The sequence below is a fragment of the Capra hircus genome, chromosome 5 (assembly GCF_001704415.2).
Source record: "Capra hircus breed San Clemente chromosome 5, ASM170441v1, whole genome shotgun sequence".
NCBI lineage: Eukaryota > Metazoa > Chordata > Mammalia > Artiodactyla > Bovidae > Capra > Capra hircus.
The window spans coordinates 110,643,376-110,658,208 of NC_030812.1; the positions used below are offsets into that span (position 1 = coordinate 110,643,376).

The following is a 14,833-nucleotide window of genomic DNA, read 5'->3' on the forward strand; positions in this document are numbered from 1 at the left end:
GATAGCCGTCCTCGTGGCTGTGACATGGTCTCTCACTGTGGTTCTGATGTGCGTTTTCCTGGTGACTAATGATGCTGAACATCTTTGTACCTGCTCACTGGCTACTTAACATCTGTTCTTTGGAGAAATGTCTGTTCAGATCTTAAGCTCGTTTTTAAAAATTGGGCTATTTGTCTTTTTATTGTTGAGTCACTTTTTTAAGAGGACAAAAAGAGAGAGGCAAGGGTTTAAACAATAACAGGAGATTTAGTTAGATTGCAGCTTCATAGTTTTCCAGCTGTGAGTGCTGAAAAGTGTGGTGGATGAAGTGGAAACGCCAGAGTCAGGTGAGTGGAGATACTGACTCAGACGTGTTCTCAGTGATTCCTCAAAAATTCTGGCTTGGAGGAACCTATTCACGGAAGTTTCGGCAGTGTCTGATCTTTGTTTTCTGTTTGGGGGACGTTTGCTTGGGCGTAGAGCATCAGGAAGTCTGTCTGTGTGGCCCTCTCCAGCCGCAGGAGTGCGGGGACTGAGCAGACTCTCCTCTTGGCCCGCAGATCTGTCGAGAACAGCAGTTTTATAGCCTCTTCACAGTGTCTTCCTCTTGAACGAAATGTTGAGAACAGTAGGCTTTTTCTTTCAAGTGAGACTTTTCTTTTCCTGTCAAACATTTGCCTTGCCACCGCCCTGGACCAGCATAGCAGTCTATGTATAGAAAGGACCCCCTGCAGAGGGGCTGTGGTAGATGACTTTCCCCTTTGCACTCCTGCCCGAGCAGATGTTTCTGGACCAGATGACACTTGAGGAGCCTCCCAGCTCTGAGACACTAGGCTAGGAAACCCCAGTCTGGATCTGCAGAAGATTCTCCTGTCCTCTCCGCACAATGTCAGGTGGGAGGCAGGGGCCTGGCTTGGAAGTGGGGTGACGGGCCCTCCAGGGGGAAAGGAGTCTTACCCAAGAGGACCTTCCCGGTGGGAGGGAAGCAGGCTTGTTTCCCACGGACCTCCGAGGGTCACGTGGACCGTCCAGGTCAGAGGTAGAGAAAGGAGGAAGTCTTCTGACAGGCCTCGAGGGGGGTTACTGCCACTGTCTCCTGTTTCCCCGAGTCCCTGTCCCCCTCTCCCTGCAGTCCTCATACGCAGGTGGAAGGAGAGCCGGGGAGGAGGGCGGTTCCGTCTGGAGCACACCGCTGGTCTCCTGTAACTGCCTCCAAAAGTTGCTCGTTGCTAGCTTTCTCCACTCCCCCGTCCACCCCACTCTGGATGGTCCAGTCCTTTACCAGTGGCGCGTGGGGCGTGGGGGTGTCTGAACCTGCATTTCCCCTTGGATACTCTGCATTGTGTTTATCTCCTATTGCTGGTCTTCCCTGCTTTTAGGAAGTCACGTGCCTTCTGCCAATGGCCCCTTCTCAGCCCTGACTCCGAGTATGTGGCCCCAGGAGATCCTGGCCAAGTGCGCGCAGGTACAGCAGGCTCAGCGGCCCTGCCCCACACTGGGCGCCCGGGGGCCACCATCTGCTGCAGGTGTCTGGGAGGGGAGTCACTCCCCTGTATTCACGTGGGCCCTAGAGACAGCTTCTTAGCGCCACAGCCTCTGTGAGTCAGGCATTAGGTTGGAGAAAAAGTAAGACCTCTGCTCTCGGTATTATGGGGACACGAAAACACATAAAAAGTGTTTCTTGCCTTGACCTTATTATCTTTGACCTCTGAGGAAAACAAGGAAAATGCGGGGAGAATTTGAGAGGGTCGTGGGCCCCGTAGCTGAGAGATGACCACGGGAGGCTTCAGGGAAGGCTGGGAGGAGTGCAGTAGTGCCGACCTTCCCACCCCCGGCTCCAGGAGGAGGCGGCCGAGGAGCAGCCAGAGGTCCGCTATGACGAGTTCGGGTTCCGCGTGGACAAGGAAGGTGAGACTGAGCCCCTGGGGGGTAACCTGCCCCCGTCCTTGTTGGGGAGCACCAGCTCTGTGACCCATGACACTGCGGTGGCCTCGGGCTCTGGATGTTTCACCCTGATGTTCTAGAATCATGCACAAAGCCACATCTGATGCTGATGCTATTACAAGTATATGGAGTCCTCCAGGATATTTTTGGTTTTGGAGAGGGCGAGGTTCCCTTTTTTCTTTTCTTTGCCACTCTGCACAGCTTGTGGAATCTTAGTTCCCCAACCAGGGATTGAACCTGGGCCCTTGGCAAAGAAAGTGCTAAGTCCTAGCCAGTGGACCACCAGGAATTCCCTGTTTTTGTTTTTAAGATTAATTTTATTGATCGTAATATGATAATAAAAGCAGTAATGTTCATTATAAAGAATTTTAAAAATACATCAAAATGTAAAGATTAAAACAAATCAATCCTTAATCCTACAACCTGCAGATAACTGCTGACATTTCAGTGTGGTTTTTCCTGGCTTTGTGAGTGTCCGTTTGTACCTTTCATAACTAAGATGGTATCATATACGTGTTTTTATATTGTTCTTATATCTCTTCACCTTATTCCATGAGCATTTGTCTGTCAGTTAAGATATTGTTTAAAGAATATTTTCTGTGACTGTGCACTGTCCCATCGTAATGGGCTGGTCATCGTGTATCTGCGACCAGTCTTCTGTAAGTGAACCCCAGGCCATCCCCACTGCTTGCTGCTGTCGGTCTCCACATGGGCGCTTGGGAGGCTGTCTGCCAGAACCCAGGGTGGCCTGCCACCAACCAGATAACTGACTGAGACCACCCGTCTGCAGGTCACGCACATTTCCAGTTCTGACGAGTCTTCCTTGTTGTCTGGTTCATAGGCAGGTATTTATGAGTTAAAAGCTGCACCTGAGAGGAACATAGGGAACTTTCTAGTATGATGGGAGTATTCTGTATCCTGACGGGGACAGTGTTTAGATGTTTGTTTATTGATCCTCGACAAAGACGAGGTCAACAGGATTTTCAGGGCAGAAGGGTGAACACCTAGGGAGCAGGGATGGCGGGCTCATTGGTCTGGTTTAGGGGAGACAATGAAGAGCACAGATTTGCTGTCCAGGGTGCCAGGAAAGTGGCTGGAAAGGGGGCCGTGGGTTTCAGCAGTGAGATCTGGGCAGTGGACCCTGAGCCTGGACCTCTGCTCTCGGAGCACAGACAGCGGGGTCACTGTTCCCCCTCTCCACAGATGCAGATGGCACCCCCTATTCCGGCCAGCTGCTGGAGGACCCCCCCCAGAGGCTGCGCTGGCAGGCCCACCTGGAGTTCACCCACAACCACGACGTGGGGGACCTCACCTGGGACAAGATTGCCGTCTCGCTGCCCCGCTCGGAGAAGCTCCGCTCCCTGGTGCTGGCCGGGGTCCCCCATAGCATGAGGCCACAGGTGAGGTGGGGGGCCACAGAGGTCATGGGGACCGGGGCCCCGCGGGGACTGAGTGCCGTGCCCTGCCCCCTCCTCAGCTGTGGATGCGGCTGTCTGGGGCCCTGCAGAAGAAGAGGAACTCCGAGCTGTCCTACCGAGAGATCGTGAAGAACAGCTCCAACGATGAGACCATTGCCGCCAAGCAGGTGAGGCTCTGTGGTGGGGGGCAAGGAGTGGGGGGAGGCCCCTCGGGTGGCCAGGAGGCAACCTTGGGTAGTCCTTTCACCCGTACACTTGTGCCTGGAGCCAGCTTCTTCCTTGGTTCCTCTAGGGGTTGGGGGGATAGTCAGAAAAGTCACCATACCCAGTGCGTATTAGGGTCCCCTGGAGACTTTAAATGCAGCTTTCCAGGCTTCTTTCCAGAGATTCTCATTCCATAGCTCTGGCTCCAGCCCCAGGCTTCTGTAGTTTTGTTGAGAAGGTCCCAGTGAACCACCGTGACCTCAGCTGCACACCAGCTGGGCTCTGACCCCCAGGGGAGGAGGGTTAACTTTGACCCAGAGCCTGAGGACCCCCCCTTCCTGGGAGAGAAGCCAACCTGAGGTTTGCCCCACACAGGGGTCCCTGGCCTCCTCCCCGGGGGCCTCGGTGTCGGGGGTGCGGAGGCTGTGCCGCTGCAGCTGCGCCTCACCGGCTCTTGTTGTGGGCGGGCTGCCGGCAGATCGAGAAGGACCTGCTCCGCACCATGCCCAGCAACGCCTGCTTCGCCCACGTGAGCGGCGTCGGGGTGCCCCGCCTACGCAGGGTGCTCCGAGCGCTGGCCTGGCTCTACCCGGAGATCGGCTACTGCCAGGGCACGGGCATGGTGAGCACAGCCCGGGGCGACCCATCTCACTGTCGGGATGGGAGGCGGGGAGGAGAGAGCGGCGGGGGCGTCCAGAGCAGGGAGAGGGCTGCCAGGTGCCTGAGGCGGGCACATGGTCTGTGGCGTGACACCCACAGAGGCCACCTTACTCTGATGGGTCCTGCCGACAGTGTGTGGAGACCTAGGTAGATGCCCCTCGTCCCCCTGCCCTGCCAGGTGGCTGCCTGCCTCCTGCTCTTCCTGGAGGAGGACGACGCCTTCTGGATGATGTGCGCCATCATTGAGGACCTGCTCCCCGCCTCCTACTTCAGCACCACCCTGCTGGGTGTGCAGACGGACCAGCGTGTCCTGCGGCACCTCATCGTCCAGTACCTGCCTCGCCTGGACAGGCTGCTCCAGGAGCACGACATAGGTGAGGGCCCGACCCGCCTCTGCTCTGGGTCCCGGGGTCCCAGCTTGGGCTTGGGTGCCGCGGGTCTGAGACCTCGGGAAGTGGCCGAGGACAGTACCTGGCGGCTGAGGAGGAAGAAGGGGGCGTGCCCCCCTGCGCTGCTCTCTTGCTCTCTGCGGCCCTGCGTCCTCCACGCGAGCCTGGGGGACGCCCCGCCCTGCGGCCCCGCCTCCTCCACGCGGGCCTGGGGGACGCCCCGCCCTGGCAGCCCACCGCCCCTGGCCCCGCCGTGTGTCCGCAGAGCTGTCGCTCATCACACTGCACTGGTTCCTCACGGCCTTCGCCAGCGTGGTGCACATCCGCCTGCTGCTGCGCCTCTGGGACCTGTTTTTCTACGAGGGCTCCCTGGTGCTGTTCCAGGCCACACTGGGCATGCTGCGCCTCAAGGTGACGGCCCAGCCCCGGCGTCAGAGGCGGCTCCCTGGCAGCCCCGCGGGGCCGGCCCTCCGCCTGTCCGGGTCACGGCCTCCTGTGGCCTGAACACCAGCCCATTGGAGGGCGGGGGTGTCTCTCAGGGGCAGGGCCTCCTTGTGCTCAGCTTGACCGTGCAGGGAAGTCACCTCGGTGGCTTGGGTCTGCCAGGCGGTGACACCCGCCCTTCGCCTGGCCCAGGAAGACGAGCTGATCCAGTCGGAGAACTCGGCCTCCATCTTCAACACGCTGTCAGACATCCCGTCGCAGCTGGAGGACGCGGACCTGCTGCTGGCGGAGGCCATGCGCCTGGCGGGCTCGCTCACCGCCGTGGCCGTGGAGGCCCAGCGCCGCAAGCACCTGGCCTACCTGCTGGCCGACCAGGGCCAGCTCCTGGGCACCACCGCCACCGCTAGCCTGTCTCAGGTGGGCACGGGAGGGAGAAGGTCCCGCTCACCTCCGCCCCTCAGCTCCCAGGGCCCAGCTTGCCCGGGTCACTGCTGTGGAGGGACCACCGCTTTGCCCTTGGCACGTCTCTGCCAAGAGCTACCCTATTTGGGTGTAGGATAGACCCAGGTTTGATTTGACCCTCAGAGCTGGCATCAGAGGCCACGTCAGAGAAGGCAGCATGAGTGAGATGCCAGCCGGGCCTCGTGCGGGAGGGCTCTGCTCGCTGCCCCCCTGTGCTGGGGCGCCATCCGAGTGCTGAGTGCCAAGCCCTGCTGACCTGACTTCGTGCCCGCAGGTGGTCTGGGTGCTGGGCGCCCAGACCCACTGACCTGACTTCGTGCCCGCAGGTGGTCTGGGTGCTGGGCGCCCGGCCCCACTGACCTGGCTCCGTGCCCGCAGGTGGTGCGCCGCAGGACTCAGCGGAGGAAGGCCGGCATCACATCGCTGCTCTTCGGTGAGCGCTCCGTGCAGGCGGCCGGGCGCTGGGCTGGGCTCTGAAAGTGGGGCAACGGAGGTGATCAGACTCACGCCCCATGTGGACTCTGTGCTTCCTTGGAGTCGGGACGAGGCGCAGCCACGGCTGCTGTTGTCTCGGCCTCACAGGGGAGGACGACCTGGAGGCGATGAAGGCCAAGAACATCAAGCAGACGGAGCTGGTGGCCGACCTTCGGGAAGCTATCCTGCGTGTGGCCCGCCACTTCCAGTGCACAGACCCCAAGAACTGCAATGTGGTGAGTCTCGGGGCCCAGCCACGGGTGCAGGGCTTGACCGGTGCCCCACTTCCCTGGCCTGAGCAGTGGCCTTTCTGCCACCCTGGCAGGAGCTGACCCCGGACTACAGCATGGAGAGCCACCAGCGGGACCACGAGAACTATGTGGCCTGCTCGCGTGGCCACCCACGCCGGGCCAAGGCCCTGCTGGACTTCGAGCGCCATGACGACGATGAGCTGGGCTTCCGCAAGAACGACATCATCACGGTGTGTGGGGAGCGGGCGCCTTCCCTTGGCAGTGGGTGGGGTGGCCAAGCCCTCGCTTGGCCAGAGCTCCGACCCAGGACAAAGCCAGGCAGCCAGAGCCGAGCTTCGCACACTTTTCCTTGGCAGATTGTCTCTCAGAAGGACGAGCACTGCTGGGTGGGCGAGCTGAATGGCCTGAGAGGTGAAGCCTCCGTCTGGTCTGTGTCGTGCTGGGCCGGGGGGAGGGCGGGCCAGGCCGCGAGGCTGCGGCGGTGCGGGGGGTGTGCTCAGTGTCTCTGTCGCCCTGTGTCCTCAGTCCCGTCGGGGGTGGGAGAGCTTAGGACGCAGAGCCGCGCGCCTCACGGGCTCTGCTTCTCCCCCAGGCTGGTTTCCAGCCAAGTTCGTGGAAGTCCTGGATGAGCGGAGCAAGGAGGTGAGCACGCACATGAGGTGGGCCTGTCCCCGGGGGCCGTACTCCTACCCTGAGGCTGGTGCCCTCCTGGGCCCCGGGCTGTGTGCCCCGGGCGTGTGGAGCGCTTGTGAGGATGGGGAGGGGCTGGCTGAGGCCCTCAGACCCCGTCCTCCCCACTCAGTACTCCATCGCGGGGGATGATGCTGTGACAGAGGGGGTCACAGACCTCGTGCGAGGGACCCTCTGCCCAGCCCTCAAGGCCCTGTTTGAACACGGACTGAAGAAGCCTTCGCTGCTCGGGGGCGCCTGCCACCCCTGGCTGTTCATCGAGGAGGTGAGTGTCCGGACTCCGTGGAGCTGGTGGGGAGGTGACCTGCTCAGCCGGACTCTGTGGCTCTGACCTGGTATCTACCCTCGGGTCCCTGACACTCACCGTGCCCCCCAGGCAGCGGGCCGGGAGGTCGAGAGAGACTTCGACTCCGTGTACTCACGCCTGGTGCTGTGCAAGACGTACAGGTAACCTGGCGCCTGCATCCTCCTGCAGGTTGCCATCCTGGCAGCCTGGGGCCGGGGATAGAGGGGGGGCGTGGCCCGAGCCCACTAGGGCGGTGCGGGCAGCTCTGGTCCCCCCCTCAGGTTGGATGAAGATGGCAAAGTCCTCACCCCAGAGGAGCTGCTGTACCGGGTAAGGGGGGCCGTGGGTGGACTGGCCTCTAGGGTGGGCAGCTGGGGACACCTGAGTGACCGCTGTGCCCCCCAGGCTGTGCAGTCCGTTAACGTGACCCACGACGCCGCACACGCACAAATGGATGTGAAGCTCCGCTCCCTCATCTGCGTGGGGCTCAAGTGAGTGTGTGCGCGTCCATGAGCAGGGTGTGTGTGTGTGCATGCCCCCACGGGGGGCGGGGCTAAGCCGGGCAGGCGGAGGTGGGCGGCGGCCAGGGTGGCTCCCGAAGGTCGTCCTCCAGCATGAGACTGGCCACCGCTTGGCAGGGAGGGATGCTGGGGCCCGTGAAGCACTGGTTCCAGTGAGGTGAGCAGTCAGGGCTCACCAGGACCTGGCTGCAGGCTGACGGATGCCAGCCTTGGGCGGGCCAGGCAGAGCATGGGGTTTCTGGACTTGCCACCAGGCAGAGGGGTGGTGTCCAGGCTGCGCTGACCTGGGGCAGGGGCCCCCGAGATGAGCTCAGAGCACGCCATGGAGCTGGTGGCCAGCGAGCAGGCGCGTCACTGGCTGAGCGACCAGCGGGGCTGAGGGAGGTGGTGATGGCGCCTCAGACGCAGGAGGGGTGGGGAGGGGTGGGGGCGCAGGCTGCTGAGCGGGCGCCCTCCCTGCCCCCAGCGAGCAGGTGCTGCACCTGTGGCTGGAGGTGCTCTGCTCCAGCCTGCCCACCGTGGAGAAGTGGTACCAGCCCTGGTCCTTCCTGCGCAGCCCTGGCTGGGTCCAGATCAAGTGCGAGCTGCGGTGAGGAGACCCTGGGCTCCTGCAGGCCCAGCCGGGGGGTGGCTGAGCCCTGCCAGCGTCTGACAGCCCCCCTTCGCCCTCCAGGGTCCTCTGCTGCTTCGCATTCAGCCTCTCCCAGGACTGGGAGCTTCCTGCAAAGAGAGAGGTGGGTGGTGGGGCCTGCCTCCCAGGGGACTGTGGCAGTTGGGGCAGGCTGGCATCAGTGCCAGGGGCCGCCTCCCCCAAGCGTTTCTGGGTGGCCGAGGCCTCAGGGGGGCCCTGAGTGCTGGCGCTGCCTGTGAGGACCACCCTGGCCCTGCCACCTGGCTTCCTCACCGTGTGCCCAGCACGGTGACAGGAGGGCTGTCTCGTGCAGGAGGAGAAGAAGCCCTTGAAGGAGGGCGTCCAGGACATGCTGGTGAAGCACCACCTCTTCAGCTGGGACATCGACGGGTGACGTGCTCCTCCAGGGGCTCCCCCCCCAGCCCCCACAAAGCAAGGAGAGAACGGCCAGCCCTGGCCAGCTCCAAGCTGCAGGGTCGAGGGGAGGACATGCTCCAGAGTTCTGACTGGGCACCGTGGTGGGGGGGGGTCAGAGTGGCAGAGAAGGGCAGAGGGTGGCAGGAACAGGTACGAGTGCCCTGTCCTGCCAGCGTTTTTACAGAGGCCCTGGGCCCAGCTCCACGAAGCCAACCAAAAACCTCGTGAGGAGGTGGGGCGCCAGCTTTGGGCCGTCAGGTTTTGCTCAGGAAGAGCGTGGGGTGGCTGAAGGCTCCTGGGCATCCGTGATTTATAAATAAACTCGCCTCTGAGAAAGCACCTCCCCGCCTCCCATCCAGCCAGGGCTGGGAAGTGGCATCAGGGTCAGGGCGTGGACACCTGGGACCCAGCCCTACCGCCCATGTCTTGTCTAACGTGGATTGAACGAGATGGACCAGCAAGAGGTGTTTTTGTTTTTATTTTAAAAAGTTCACACAGCTATCCCACCTCCGGTTTTGGTGACTCCACCCCTCATCCCCTGTGGATGACTGTGATGGGCAGGAGGCAGCAGCCAGAGCCTGAGGGCCGCCTCGGGCTCCCCTGCCAACCCTGGCCGTGGTGGCTGCAGTGAGGCAGCAGACGGAATGTGGGCAGGAAGCACCCCGCCCTCGTGGCACTGATAAGGAGCAGGAAGCAGGAGGGTGGGGCTCAGGCTGTGGCGAGGTGGCTACACGTCAAACACAAGTGATGGGCGGGACCGCGGTAAGCCGCGCCCGGCCCTGGGAGCGGTGGTCTCCAGGCCCTTCTGTGCAGAAGGCGGGGGCAGCTGCACCCACCCCCGCCGAGATATATGTGTATACGTATGGCGATATATAACAGAGGTATGTACACCTGTACAGAAACTGCCACCAACCATACATGGCTGCGCTACAGCAAGACACTAGGAGGCAGGGAGCCCCTCCTGGGAGGCCTGGGACGCTGGTGTTGGCGCGGCGAGGATGGTGAGGTAGAGGCCCAGCCCGTGCCCCCTCGGGGCAAGAGAGGACACGCGGGCCCGGGTTCTGCCTCAGCCCCGGGTTCTGCCTCGCCTCCTGAGCAGACCGCAGCTGGCAAGTGCACCCCGACCTCACAGAAGGAGGTCAAATAGAAGCCCGGCCCATGCAGGCCTCCGCGAGCCCGGGGCGGGGCCCGGCACCGCCTCCCTGGAGCGGGCAGGGCCTCTGATTGTCAGGACTTCCGGCCTCACGGAGGGGCGGGATGGGGCTGGAAAGTGCCGGGCGCCCCGGAGTTCTCGGGGTCTCTAGCCCTCCCACCCCCAGGAGCTACAAGCAGGAGTCCCAGTGCAGCTGCAGGTCGTGGCCATCGAGGAAGTCCGTGGAGAAGAGGCTGGGGGCCGTGGTGCTGAGCGGGGCCAGGCTGAGCACCGGCCCGCCCGACGACAGCTCCAGCCAGTCCATGCTGTCCAGGTGCCCGTCGGCCAAGTCTAGGCCCACACCGCTGGGCTCAGGCGCAAAGTGCAATTCCGAGGTGTCCATGGGGGATGGGGGATGGTCCAGGATGGCGGAGCTGCTCAGCATCTGGCTGTGGAGGTCGTCGATGAGGGAGAGGGGTTCCGGTCCCTCGTGCCCGCCAGTCAGCAGCGGCAGCCCTGTGCTGCTCTCCAGGAAGTCCTCCAGGCGCCCAGGCAGGGCCGGCGAGCCCGACGGCGGCGGGGCGGCCTGAGGGAGCTCAGCCGCAGGTGAGGGCTGGGCGGCCAGGGGCGAGCCGCAGGCTGCTGTGGGGGGCGCCTTCTCTTTCCCTGGCTCCTTGAAATCCGCTGAGATCTCTGCCAATCGAGAAAGCAAAGGGGCGTCAGAAGCCAGCCTTGAGTGTGACCTGCAATTGGAGCCCCCCCTTACAGCACATACAGATATTAGCTCAAAATGGGCCAAAGACCTAGATTTAGGAGCCAAGACTAGAAAAGAAAAGGGAACATCTCTGTGACACGGAAGTCAGTAGTGATTTCTTGGTTGTAACACCAAGTGAAAGTGGTCGCTCAGTCGTGTCCGACTCTTTGCGACCCCATGGACTGTAGCCCACCAGGCTCCTCTGTCCGTGGGATTTTCCAGGCAAGAGTACTGGAGTGGGTTGCCATCTCCTTCTCCAGGGGATCTTCCCGACCCAGGGATCGAACCTGGGTCTACCGCATTGTAGACAGACGCTTTACCATCTGAGCCACCAGGGACGTCCTCAACACCAAAAGCATAGGCAAAGAAAAAAACTGGCCATCATAAAAATTCAAAACTTCATACATCAAAGATCACTATTGAAAATGAAAAGACCATACAGCAACTATACTTCAAAAAAGTTAAGTGAAAAGCCAAGCCATGGAGTGGGAGAAAATACTTGCAAACCGTGTATCTAGGTAAGTGATTGATACCCAGAATAACTCTGAGAACTCAACAAAACCCAACTGGAAAATGGACCAAGAACAAGACATTTCTCCAGAAGAATATGCACAGGCAGCCTATAAGCACATGAGAAGATGCTCAACACTAGTAAATCAGGGAAAGACAAAAATTTGAGAATGAGTGTTGGTGAGGATGTGGACCAGCTGGACCCCTTGTGAGTGGCTGGTGTGAATGAAAATAGTGCAGCTGTGTGGAAAACAGTCCTGCAGTTCCTCCAAATGTGAAACACTCAGAATGACTCAGCCGGCAGCTCAGCCTCTACATGCGCACGCCAAAGAACGGGATCACTGACTCAGACACCAGTGCTCAGGACAGCATTGCTCACAACAGCCAAAAGGCAGAAACAGCCGAAAGTGGGTGAAGGGATAAGGAACGACCCACACGTCCAGTGGATGAAGGGATAAACACATTGGTACTGACACAATGGAACACTATTCAGCCCCAAAGAAATTCTGGTAAAAGCTACATGGAAGAACCTTGAGGGTATTATGCTAAGTGAAGCCAGCCAGAGACAAGGAGAAAGCGGATGACTGCACTCCCACCCGTTGAGAACAGTCAGTTCCAGAGACAGGAAGCAGAAAGGGGGGGAACAGGGAGTTAGTGTGAAGGTGACAGTCAGCACGGGACGATGCAAGAGTCCTAGAAACAGGGAGCAGTGATGGCTGCACAACCATGTAAATGAACCTCATGCTGCTGAGTTTGCACCTTTCAAAGATGAGTATGGTGGAAAACCATGTTACATATATTTTATCACAATTAAAAAAAAGTAATGCAGAAACCAGGCTTGCTCCTTGGCCCTCCAGGTCCCATCCCAGCCGAGCGCCAGACGCCCAGCCCCGCTCCCCACCTCCCTCTCCCAGGCTCTGTGGCCCTCTGGGGGCAAACAACCCCAGCTTCCCACAGCCCCTCTTCCAGCAGCCCTGCCCTCCCGGAGCCTCAGCGCCACCGGCCTTAATTAGGAACGCACCCCAGGCCCCCACTGCAGACCCTGCAATTCAGGGAGTCTCCCCAAGATCAAAACCAGTGACCTTGATTGTTTTGTAATTGAGGTTAAATCCACCACTTTAAAGTGTCCAAGCTCATGAGCTCTTACTTTTCCTACTGACAAAATTAAATCCCTCTGGAGAGAAGCTGCCTATTTCTCTGCCCACGCAGACACGCCCCTGGGGTCTCCTTCACCTCCAGACCACCAGCTCATCCCACCAGCAGGCAAACGCGCCTCCTTTCCACACCCACCCCTTTGCGGGGGACCCCCTGCAGAGAGCGGTCTAGACCTGCTGTCTCCCACAGCCCCAGCCTCTCCAACTGGCTTCAGGCAGGCTCTGGCCGCCGACCCACTGTCTGGGCTGAGGTCACCTGCCGCCACCACGACACGGCCAGGTCTCGGTCCCCAGCTTTCCTGAGCAGCCCTCAGTGGCCCTGGGCCTTGATCCTCTCGAGGGTGCAGCTCCCTCTCCGACCCCTGGTCAGCCTCAGCAGCTTGAACCACCACCCCTCCCCCCCCGCCACTTCCTCCTCTCTGCACACCCAGCCTCCCGCACAGCGCCCCCCCCCACTCCTGCCCTCAGCCGAGACCTCCCCTGGGTTGGCCTGGTGGTCCCCCCATTCGGTCTAGGGGCTGAGGCGCCCATGCCCCCGAGCGCTCACACTGCTGCTAACACCTCGCCCCTGGCCGCCGTGTCCCCTGGCCACACACCTAACAGCCACAGGAAACTGAACTGGCTCTCTGCAGACGCTCCTGGGCTCGGCCCTCCTGTGGTCCCCCTCACACCCCGCTCTCCTGGATCACCAGCCTCCCCGTCTGCCTTTCCAGAGGAGCCACCCTTCATGCGAAGCTGTGCTATGGCTCCCAGCGTCGCCCAGGGTCCTGGCGCCCCCAGGCCTCCGTACCACCCACATCTGCTCCAGTCCGCCCTGCAGTGCTGAACAACACCCAGCAACCCTGACCCCGACCACCCCCCCACCGGGGACCCTTGCCTCCCTTGCTTTTCTTGACACTCCGACGGACAGTTTGTTTTATTCCTCCATCACCTCCCCACAATAGGCCGCAAGCCCCGCAGAGGTGGGCATCTCTCTCTCACTGCCTTACCCTGGGCTGTGGGCACAGCGCTGGGCACGCGGTGCAGCGGTTCAGGATAAGACAAACGTGTGCTGAAGATGCCCCCCACGGGGCCCTGCCCAGCTTCTGGGACGCGCCTCACACGCCACTGCCTCCTAAGTACTTACCAGGCCCGCCAGACATTGTGTCAAGAACCAAACCAAACCCAATCACCCAAGCCCAAGCTGGAGACACCGGGGCAGGCAGGAGGGCGGGGGAGGCAGCGCGGGGCCTGAACTTTACCTCCACTCTGAATCAGAATGTCAAACAGGTCATCCATCTGCTGGCTCGAGGAACCATTCTCCTGTGGGCCAAAGATCAGAAAAACATGAAGACCTACGACAGGAAGCCCCGGCCTGGCTCAGAGCAGACCCTCCCGGCCCCGAGCCAGCAGTCAGGCCCCCGCGGGCTGCGCCAGGCTCCCACAGCCCACCCTCTCTCCTGCCCTGACACCCCCTCTCCAAGGCCTCTTGGAGGCCCCCTCCCATGAGACCCGGGGGACTGTGACCACCCACCCCGCAGGCCCCTGGCCACCCTCTTTACCTGCGGCCTGGGCTGCTGGCTCACGGCTTCCTCGTAGCCAGGCGGCTCCTTCTTCGGCTGAGAAGCGGGGGTCCCAAACAGGGGCTGGGGTGGGGGCTCCAGGTCCATGCGGCCCGGGGGGCCGGGAGCTGGAGACTCAGGCTGGGACAGAGGCTGAAGGAAGACGAGAACCACAGCCGGCTGAGGGCGGCAGCCCGGGCCCCGCACCAGGCAGGCAAAGCAGGGAGCATCCACCTCCGCCCAGGCCAGCGGACGGTGCAGCTGCATGTGCTCTCGGGGAGCTTCGTGGACACCCCCGGGGAAGAAGCCATACAGGATGGGGGTGGCCCTGACCTCTGACCCTACCGAGGACGAGTGGCTCCCTGGGAGCCCAGGGCACAGGCGGGGGCTCCAAGCTGACTGCCCCTCCCCTTCCCGGAGCTTCTGCTCAAGGCCCAGGTCCCTTCCTGAGTCCCCAGGTCCTGTCACCAACCCCACCCCGCAAGACCTGCAGGGCTGAGGCCACACAAAGCCTAAGCAGGCTTACCTTTGACCCAGGCTGAGCAGAGGGTCTGGGCTGTGAGGGCGGTGGCAGCAGGGAGCCAACTGCCAGCGTTGCCTTGCTGGGGGACAGGTGGCCTCTCTGAGGGGAAGAGGGGCAGGGCTCCCGTCAGGCCCCGCCCCCTCCCGGGCACACCCCACCCTGCAGCAGGGGCAGGAGGGGCCCGCCTGGTGGGGCCACAGACAAGCGCTGACACTAAGGGCCACGGCCGGGGGCAGGCCCTCACAGCTCCACCTGCAAGGCTGGGGGTCTCACACAGGGGCCCCAACCTCCCCAACTCCCACACAGTCTCAGCCCTGCATGGGTGACCTCGGGTGGGCAGCCCTTGTTTGGGAGGGCTGAAGAGGACGATCCAAGGACATGAGCGCAACCTGCCCCCCCCCGGGGGCACCATCACTGAATGCCCTCTCGCCCTCCTGTGGGTCCTGCAC

At 61.5% G+C, this 14,833-nt stretch overlaps 2 protein-coding genes across 5 annotated transcripts in view; one reads left to right on the forward strand and one right to left on the reverse strand.

Annotated features, from left to right (window-relative positions):
* Positions 1–9,109, forward strand: part of SGSM3 (small G protein signaling modulator 3) — a 34,104-nt gene extending 24,995 nt beyond the window's left edge. Inside the window, exons 2-22 of one of the 3 annotated variants that reach the window (XM_018048805.1) lie at positions 761–872; positions 1,359–1,444; positions 1,821–1,887; positions 3,127–3,323; positions 3,401–3,508; positions 4,024–4,167; positions 4,384–4,579; positions 4,860–5,005; positions 5,231–5,455; positions 5,879–5,933; positions 6,083–6,210; positions 6,300–6,455; positions 6,582–6,636; positions 6,818–6,867; positions 7,028–7,180; positions 7,292–7,362; positions 7,483–7,531; positions 7,607–7,692; positions 8,189–8,311; positions 8,396–8,456; positions 8,667–9,109. In XM_018048805.1, coding sequence (XP_017904294.1) covers positions 866–872; positions 1,359–1,444; positions 1,821–1,887; positions 3,127–3,323; positions 3,401–3,508; positions 4,024–4,167; positions 4,384–4,579; positions 4,860–5,005; positions 5,231–5,455; positions 5,879–5,933; positions 6,083–6,210; positions 6,300–6,455; positions 6,582–6,636; positions 6,818–6,867; positions 7,028–7,180; positions 7,292–7,362; positions 7,483–7,531; positions 7,607–7,692; positions 8,189–8,311; positions 8,396–8,456; positions 8,667–8,747 — 2,244 coding nt within the window. In that variant the 5' untranslated portion in view covers positions 761–865 and the 3' untranslated portion in view covers positions 8,748–9,109. Of the gene's footprint in view, positions 1–760; positions 873–1,358; positions 1,445–1,820; positions 1,888–2,181; positions 2,769–3,126; positions 3,324–3,400; positions 3,509–3,920; positions 4,168–4,383; positions 4,580–4,859; positions 5,006–5,230; positions 5,456–5,878; positions 5,934–6,082; positions 6,211–6,299; positions 6,456–6,581; positions 6,637–6,817; positions 6,868–7,027; positions 7,181–7,291; positions 7,363–7,482; positions 7,532–7,606; positions 7,693–8,188; positions 8,312–8,395; positions 8,457–8,666 lie in introns of those variants that run through there. The other 2 variants (XM_018048806.1, XM_018048807.1) reach the window with 2 other exon arrangements.
* The window catches only part of MKL1 (megakaryoblastic leukemia (translocation) 1), a 105,298-nt gene continuing 99,696 nt past the window's right edge, over positions 9,232–14,833 (reverse strand). For both annotated transcript variants that reach the window (XM_018048804.1, XM_018048803.1), the window contains exons 11-14: positions 14,388–14,483; positions 13,862–14,014; positions 13,562–13,622; positions 9,232–10,595 (exon numbers count right to left, since the gene is read on the reverse strand). In XM_018048804.1, the coding sequence (XP_017904293.1) occupies positions 10,093–10,595; positions 13,562–13,622; positions 13,862–14,014; positions 14,388–14,483 (813 nt within the window). In that variant the 3' untranslated portion in view covers positions 9,232–10,092. The remainder of the gene's footprint in view (positions 10,596–13,561; positions 13,623–13,861; positions 14,015–14,387; positions 14,484–14,833) is intronic.